This window comes from Hippocampus comes, unplaced genomic scaffold (assembly GCF_001891065.2).
Source record: "Hippocampus comes isolate QL1 unplaced genomic scaffold, H_comes_QL1_v1.1 scaffold12, whole genome shotgun sequence".
In the NCBI taxonomy this organism is placed as follows: Eukaryota; Metazoa; Chordata; class Actinopteri; order Syngnathiformes; family Syngnathidae; genus Hippocampus; species Hippocampus comes.
Window position 1 is genome coordinate 608,299 of NW_017805478.1, and position 9,007 is coordinate 617,305.

The 9,007-nt window shown below is 43.3% G+C and overlaps 1 protein-coding gene across 1 annotated transcript; it reads left to right on the forward strand.

Annotated features, from left to right (window-relative positions):
- Positions 1-6,729: 6,729 nt before the first annotated feature.
- Positions 6,730-8,924, forward strand: gjb9b (gap junction protein beta 9b). The gene is made up of 3 exons (XM_019875614.1): positions 6,730-6,753; positions 7,647-8,096; positions 8,178-8,924. Exons 2-3 carry the CDS (start codon positions 7,707-7,709, stop codon positions 8,643-8,645), a joined length of 858 nt encoding a protein of 285 aa, XP_019731173.1. The 5' UTR covers positions 6,730-6,753; positions 7,647-7,706; the 3' UTR covers positions 8,646-8,924.
- The last annotated feature ends 83 nt before the right edge of the window (positions 8,925-9,007 follow it).

A 9,007-nucleotide genomic window follows, 5' to 3' on the forward strand; every position in this document is an offset into this window, starting at 1 on the left:
GACGGAGAAGCGTGGCTTGACGTGTGCGGTACCGGTCCGCAGGGCATTTGGTACCGTGCGCACAGAAAGAACTTGCCTTCATTCCGTTTTATTTATTTCGGAATACGAAAGATATTTTATTTTGAAAAATCACCGGATTCTCCGTTACATCCGTCTGTGTCACGCTACCGGTACCGGTCCGCAGGGCATGGTGGAAGATGGTGGAAGATGAGGAACCGAAGGGATCACATCTGTGATGTATCTTGGCAACAGAGACAGACGGAGGGAAGGGCTGTCATTGCTGGGCCCTTCACAGACACACAATAGATTAGTCACACGCAACATTAAGCAGCAGCCACGAAGCAAGGTACAAAAATAATGCAGTGAAAAGGGACCTTTTTTTTTCTTTTTTATTAATTGGCGTGTAGAAGATGGCCAAAAATAAAGAAATCAAGCAAACATGAAGCATCATGCATGTGCAAGATGCCGAAACTAGGTGGATTCGACGTTTGAAGGACCATCCAAGCAGACGTGGCAATCACAGCGAATGTCAACATCCAGCCCGACGTCTCCCGGACTCATCCACTTATGTCAAGTGCTTTGCATGTTTGGATTTTCAAGAGTGACAGTACATCTCGATGAGGTGGTTTCTTAAAATAGGATCTCAAGATGTGGACAGAGATAGATTTTTTTTTTTTAAGGACATTTCTGAGTATGTCATGTCCTGTTTTCAGCTCAGAGATTACATGAAAAAGCTTTTGTCAAATATTAACCAGCTTTGCTCTATCTTCTTGGCTCATTTGGGCTATTTAAGACTTTGGCTGTACTCAGATCAAACTGGCCGCCAGGCACAAGCTCCATCCATTTGATTAGCATCATCTGCTTTCCACATACCAGATGAAACTTGGCATCGTGGCAATGTTTGGTTTGAGGGGATGAGTTGACATATCCACAATCCGACTCTATTATGCCAAGCCGACAGATTTTGAATCCAACAAAAATCCAAAATACAACAACAACAACAACAACATGTAAAAACTCCAAAGTTATATATATTTATAAAGTTATACATATTTTTTGAACAAGCGAAACTGGAATCAGCCGCAGAGTCCAAATGTGGTCATCAACAAAATAGAATTTACGATACAAGCAACAGGTTCCACTGCAACATTTCCAAACAAATATTAAGCTACTGGTTTGCAATTAGTTAGTCATTGACAAACGCCGCAATTGTTTGGCTCATGTCTCACAAAATCATTTTTTCTTCATATACACGTACAGTATTTGCAATTGACATGTTTGTACTGTATTACACGTTCACGTTTTCACATGTACAAATGTTCATACTGTATTGTACATCGTCGTTGGCGGCCGTTTTATTGGACATGGTGACGACGAGCTACCGTTATAACCTACAGATTTGCCATGTGGTATGTTGTTAACGAGGTTTGACTGTACTCATCTCTAATGCAGTTGAAGCCTATCGTGATGCCACAAAACTTTCACTGTATTCACATGCAAAGCTTCAGTGCGAAGCTCCTCTATTCATGTGGCCGGGTTTTGTTGTATTTAATTGTCTGGGGGATCTGTAACCTTTGCATACTTGAATTGGGGATGTGACATAAATGCCCACTAAATATGCTGAACGCATTAATTACTTAGAGCAAGCGCCACACTTGAGTTCACGTTGTGCTCACGTGGCTGGAGAGTCGCAGAAGATCATGCGTGATAGAGTAGAATGAAGAAAATGAGGCGAAGGGTATATTGCCGTTGTGATCGAAAGAATATTATATGTTGATACCTCACGAGCGACACCCTTGTGTTGCAATTTTTTGTTTTTTGGGGGGGTGCTTAGCTTGGCTGATGAGCATGTTCGATTCCGGCCATCCTGCATGGAGCTTGCATGGTCTCCTCGTGCCCGCGCGGGTTTTCTGCGGGCACTCTGGTTTCATCCCACGTTCCAAAAACATTCACAGGAGGTTAATGGAACAATCTAAATTGATTCCCATGCTCTCAGGGAGAAATAAATCCAACAAAAAATGGCTTCTGTGCAGTTGCTGTTTTCCCAAATACCAAAGGACAATTCCGATTCCGCTAACTCGCACTTCATTTTGCCCTCGCGGTACTCTCCGAAATCCGTCATGCTGAAAAACCATCAGTGGTTCATCTGGAAACCAACTACATCCTGGAACAATGAGGGAAGCATCACACCGTCGGCAAGGTGTCCTCCATCCTCAGCCGATTTATCGCAGGGCAGCCTCGGCCGACACGGAGCGTTTACAGCTCAGGTGTCAGCCGTGGCTAACAGCTGCACACGTCGTTATTCAAGGTAAGCAAATTATGGGCAAGGAGCGCCAGAGGTGACGCTAAATGCCACGCTCCAAAACATGACTTGTGTGGAACGCGGCGTACAAGCAAAGCAATGCGAGGTGGACCCCGGCGTCTGCTCTGAACAAAGAGCAAAGAGGGCAAACGCCTTGGATTGTCAAAAGGACGTCCATTCTCAACTGCAGCAAAGTGATAAATGATCACAATGAACCCCCGAAATGGTTACATGACAAACATAATGAAAATGGGTGACGTAAAGAGCGCTCTGGAGGGGAGGAGGGGGCTGAAGAACATGAAAGTCAAAGCGCAAAAAGTGTTAGTTGTAATGAAAGTGACAATGGGGGGTGGGGGGGGGATAAGACAGAGCGATGTCCGTCGTCTGGGCTGCAATGAGCCGACAGCGGCGAGTGGAAAGCGGCAGAGAGGTCGGTATCCCTGGCCGAGCCTTATCTCATCTTCGCCCTGGAATAAAACCTATTTTCCAACCCCAAGACAATAAAGCACAAGGTTAAAGGCTCTCCCATCTGTGACACCCTTTTCGGAGAATGGCTTAGGTTCAACATAAAAATGCATCACAGCATCTCCACACTGGAGAGTGGTTGGGTGACGCCTCCTCTTAGCTTGCTTAAGTAACTAAGACCATGGAAATGTGTGATTGACCCTCTCGAACGGAATGTTCAATGCCACATGATTGGATTTTTTTAAGCACACATCGATACATATCGATGCATTGAACTGAAAGCCTGTTTGGAATTTCTGATGCGATGCATGTCCGGACCTCACACTGTAGCTTGGAGCACTTTCTTTCAACTTTTCTTTCTTTCTGTCCTGAATGGTTTTCATCCCGCATTTTGTTTTCGAAAGTAGCCAGAAGCTGTTTTGAGATAAAAGATTGAAAAAAATAAAATATCACGGTTCACTGGCCGTTGAGAACCAAATAAAAATAAAAAAAAAAAACAACTGCATTGCAACTTGCAGGTTGCAGTTTTACAATCGTTAACGTGGACTCTACAAGGTGATGAAAAACGACACTTCAATTACCATCGTGCCGACTATGGAATGATGAAATTGCTGGATTTCTCACCAGTGCAGAAAAAGGTGTTTTGTATTATTTCACCCAAGTATCACCTCAAGACATATTCAGTAACCGCAACCAGTCTGATGCAGACCATCGCTATCAACTTTGCTCTTTGATAAAGTGCTCCGGTTTGTGCCATATTTCTGATGGTCAATGACTTAAGAGCACTCTTAAGTCATTGACTGTATCGGTAAAATTCGACAATGTTCTTTTATTGACAGCACTCGAGTGCACATGTTGCTGACTCATTCTGAGCCAAACACAATCACAGCGGTGTTATAAAAGAAGACTGCAAAATGAGCGACGACAAAGATATTAGGCAGGAAACTGGAAGCAGGCAAGGGAGTTTCATTTATTCAAAGTTCTTGCGTATATCGAGCAAAAAGTGGAACGGCTCAATTTGCTAAATGTGTTCTGACTCACTTCTGGCTAAAATCCGCACGAATTTAAGCGACAATTGTTCCTTTTGTCGCCTCACGTCCCCGTTCAGAGCGAGGTCGAGCATTTATAGGCGAACTGCCTTCGAAAAAGCTCACTTTATTTGTCAGAGTATATTTATGGCACATATTAGCTGCCGAAGACTCTCAAAGCTTGTGGATACGCGTCACATTGTGATAGGCGGATAATTCCAGCTTCCCGAAGCACAGCTCTTGTTCAAAACGAGGGGCTCGGCCATTCTCGCTGTTCACCGAACATTGAATGTATTGGGTCACCCTCTGTGAGATGACATTAGTCGGTGCATGGAATCAATCACTGCCGTGTTCTTGCATAATGTGCATCATAAGCCCGATCACCGAAGAGCAAAAGCAGCCCCAACCTTTTAACGATGATATCGTCACCACTCAGGCTCTGTTAGAGTGACACGCCAAGCCTTTCTAGAAACATGCTTATTAACACTATAAATCGTTTGACAAACGGACCAGAACACAGTGACTTCGAGACAGAAGCCGAGAGAAGATGGCGACCTTCTCGAGGGGGTCATGCAGCCGTCATCCAAAGTGGCAATGAAGACGGGACTTTGTCAACAACACAGCAGAAAGTGGCTGGCTCCATGTCACCGGCTCTAATGAGGGTGACAGTAGCGGTGCCGGTGTCCACGATTGGGGTGAACGGTGTAACCCGAAGATTGGGTGATGGTGAGGAAGACAGCGGAGAAGAAAGAAATGAGTTGGTCTCCGCTCGGACAGTCATGCTATCGTGTGGAGGTTTGACATGTGAGCTCACAAATGAAAAACAAATGGGAGACATTTAATGTGACTCCTCAGCAATGATGACGGCTTTTGCGTAAACGCAAACAACAGTGCAAGCAGACACGTTAGCCCGAGCGTCCAGAATCCATTCACAAATTGTGATGGAACTCGCTCGGCGCTGCCTCCCCGTCTTCGTAAAGCTATGGTGACATGATGCCTCATACTCAGTATTGGGACAGAAAACCCAACAAACTGTTTTGATCAAGCGCATTATGTTTAAGATGTACTGATAAATGTATTCTTTGAAGTCATGACGGTGTCATATTTAAAGTCTGGAATTTGTGGATACCTGCAGTAAGATCAGGTGAAAATATTTTTTTTTTCTAACAGCATCCAGTAAACAGATAATGTCATTTTTTCATATTTCAGGTTTTTTTTTTTTTTTGGTCTTGGCATTGCTTTTCCCTCAAGCTGTGAAACGAATCATGGCCAAAAATGGAACATTAGCGGCCTCTAGAGGCCATTAGTCGGTATATTTATTTTGCAGATGGATTTCTTTCTGACTTCGAAATGCAAAATCCGATCAAGTATTATGCAGCAATCAGGCACAGTAAAAATGTGGCAAATCTCGCTTTGTGACTCGGCTGGCAAAGTTGTCACACCTTAAATGCAATTTGAACCACTCTGCGTTGCACCGCACTTTCCCATCTTTGTATCAGCAAACACGACTGCAGTTGTTCATGACTTTATTGACTTGCATATACTTTCAAAAGGTATCCTGTCATTGTTTTTCACTTCTTTGTATTGGTGGGACTGTTGGCTGTTGAGGTGGGCGCGTCTGTAGTTCAAGCGACACCACAAAGGAACGAAATCCAAACGATGCTGGAAAGGTTGGCGGCAATGAGAATTATCCTGAGGGCATTGTCGAGGCAAATAAAGAAAATTTTACGTGGGCTTTGCAAGGTTTTGTTGACGTGACATCTTCTCCCAGGCGGCAACTTATGCAAGCAAATCAAATATGAACATACTGATGATGTTGTTCTTAAAGGTGATTTAATTGTTCATTTGAAAAGTCCTACGCACCTCTGGATAGTTTTCGCAAACTTCGGTGCAGTTCAAGTATAACTTCTAATTTTATTGTACGTGATAAAGTGGTATGCCTTGGAGGAAAGATTTTATTCCTTCCCGGGGCCAAACTGACCCACCTCTCAGTTTATGATAATAGACTTTGAAGTGTACTTTCAGCAGTGGCATTTACAGTCAAATGCATTTTTATTTCTTCACATTTCTTTTCCGGTGATACATTGAAAATGGATGTATGTAATTCAACATAAAATTTTTACTAGTGGAAGAAAATTGGGTACATTTATGAAACACAGTATTTTAGACAAGAATAATTTGCTCGGATTATTTTCCCTATTAAAACGCGTGATCCTGAAGCGTTTTGTTGCTATGCAATGATGCTAACGCTGTATGGAGGTTCATAACTTCAAAATTATTATGGTTACATTATAAGGCATATTTATTCTTCCTGATTGGTCTATTTCATATTATTCTACATTTTTTTGTACTCTTGAATAAAAGTATTTGAAAGGAATGAAAAAAAATGTTCATAAAACAGTTATTCTCTAATTATCTTTATTGTCAGTACTGTACCAGTGCATTAAAAGTGGCAATTTAAAAGCAATGAAAAACAAAAGGCTGCGCTTATCCCAACTGGTCTGTGACAAAAAATAATAATAATAAAAAAAAGAAACAAAAAAAAACACAACAAGCAGCATGTGATATTGATGTATTTTTGTGACTGAACACTACTCTGTGTCAAATATGAAATAACATAATATTTGAATGTCAAGAAAACAGTGTCAGGCACTTTATCATATCCCACAAAAATGAATTCCAGTATGATGCATGAGTGGGAGGAGCAAACATTCCGAACATTAAGCTGACTTGTTTCATTGCTGATCCATATTTTGGCCCATGTGCCCTCTGGTCCATTTAAAGGTGAAGTAGGACTTCCCTGAACTCGATCTACTGCACATCTATGTAAATCCTCTCGAGTCAAGTAAGTTTACATGGCGGTTGAAGCTCCACCCATGACATCATTGGCCAGCTGGAGTCAAGCCTCTGATAGCAACCTGAAGCCTGTCATCTCATTTGCCAGGCTTCCCCGTCAAGGTAAGGACCATGTTTACACTGCGGAACAAATCTTTTGTCTCGAAAGGTCCTTGTTGCTTCTAGAAATGTAATTTACGTCATCTCTTTCGTGTCTGTTTGGTGGGATAAAATACTTGATGCCACATTCAGAATCATGAACAACAACAAAAAAAAAGGTTAGTTTTTTTTTTCTCGAGTTCTTGAACATGATGCATGCAAATCCTCGTTTGTATGTGGCAAAAGACTGCGGTTGAAGGTATGCTGTGTATTTCACGAAATAAATTCTCATTCAGATGTGGTGAATAAAATTAGGTTCTTTGGTTAATTGTTTCTTTAAAAAAAAAACAATCTCTTAATACATTAGAATGAATCAATCAACGATTTGGAAAATATATATATACATAATTTCTTTGGGTGGCATATTTTGTCCGAGTCCAAGTCCAAAAAAAAAAAAAGGCTGGCAATGTAGACAGGAGACCGCACCTTGTTATCCCGGTGACGAGAAAAGCAAGTTGCTCGACCAGCTCGACAGGTCACTGAACAATTAATGTGTGGTGTGCGTACTCTCATTTTACGTAATAGAATATAAACGCCAGATTAGAATTTTCCTCCTCAGCTATTTGTGCATTGCTGAATAAATTCACTGTGTAAAAAGTCAGAAAACTTGAACGTCATTTTAAACGCATGGCACGCCGTCGTTTTTCATTTGACTTGATTAGCTGAAAGGAAAACCCTGGCAACTACTTTTCTCGTTTCTTTCGCTTTTGCTCTGTGGTGCTTTCCGTTTGTTTTGTCGTGCCTCACCTGCCTTTGGAATTTCGTCTTGCCACCCCTTCAACACTTTTACTTTTTATTTCAGCCAGAACTCCCAGTGCCCACCCGACTTCTTTTTTTTTTTTTTTCCTCCCACTCAGGGCTAGCTCCGAGAAAACTTCCCTGAGCTGATCTGACGTCTGCTGACGAAGGCGGCAGCCATGAACTGGTCGGCATTGGAGGTCCTCCTGAGCGGGGTCAACAAATACTCCACGGCGTTCGGCCAGGTCTGGCTCTCGGTGGTCTTCGTCTTCCGGGTGCTGGTGTTCGTGGTGGCGGCCCAGCGAGTGTGGGGCGACGAGAGCAAGGACTTTGTGTGCAACACCGCCCAGCCCGGCTGCACCAACGTTTGCTACGATTCCGTCTTCCCCATCTCTCACATCCGCCTGTGGGCCCTGCAGCTCATCTTCGTCACTTGTCCTTCCTTATTGGTGTCGTGTCACGTAAAATATCGCGAGAAGAAAGACCTGGCGTACTCCACCTCGCACAAGGGAGCTCATCTGTACGCCAACCCCGGGAAGAAACGCGGCGGTCTTTGGTGGACCTACTTGGTAAGGATGGGCGACGGAGCCGTTTCATTTCAAGATTGTGAAAACCGATGGCGCAAAATGTGTCTCTTTATCTTCTATTAGGTGAGCCTGATTTTCAAGGCGTGCTTTGACGCCGGCTTCCTGTACATCCTCCACCATATTTATCACGGATTCGACCTGCCCCGAGTTTCCAAGTGTTCCCTGGAGCCTTGCCCCAACACAGTGGACTGCTTCATTTCCCGGCCTACCGAGAAAAAAATCTTCACCCTCTTCATGGTGGTCTCCTCAGTGGTCTGCATTATCATGTGCATCTGCGAGATGATCTACTTCATCTGCAAGCGCATCCTGAAACACAAAAGGAAGACCAATCAGATGATGAGGAAAGCATTCGCCGACAATCACGAAATGAGACCGCTGGCGGCACCCAGGTCAGAATTCAGGTCCAAAACTTCGATCCGAGTCGATCCCACCAACTCCATCCAGAATCTCAACAACATGCCGGCTGAGGAGAGAGACAAAGAACTCCGAAATGAGTCGCCGCGCGAAAACGGCAAGGTGGACAACATTTAAGGAGCTCAGAGAATCTCTGAGAGACACTTCATGACAGCTCTTCCCAAGCCTAAAGACATTCATCAATTCGCTGATGACTTGTAAATACCTGTAATGACTTTCTGCCTTTAGGCATCGTCTGTGCATGTAAGTACATAACACAAGCGGCATGAGATGTTGACCGTACACATATTTATGCATCGCTCCTCCTACTTATAGTAAGTACAACATACCAATGACTCCACTGTTTAAGGGCTTTATTGTTATTACTATTACTATTACTTTTACCATTATTTATTATTATACGTATAAAAAAAAAAAAAATCCTCATCTCACCCCTCGGGTGGTGTCCATCCCTCATTCAGCTCGGGTCCTCTACCAGA

Excerpts from the sequence above, each read along its gene's own strand:
- gjb9b (XM_019875614.1), top strand. The coding sequence starts at position 7,707 with ATGAACTGGTCGGCATTGGAGGTCCTCCTGAGCGGGGTCAACAAATAC. Across the intron at positions 8,097-8,177 it reads GTCTTTGGTGGACCTACTTG|GTGAGCCTGATTTTCAAGGC; the intron begins GTAAGGATGGGC and ends ATCTTCTATTAG.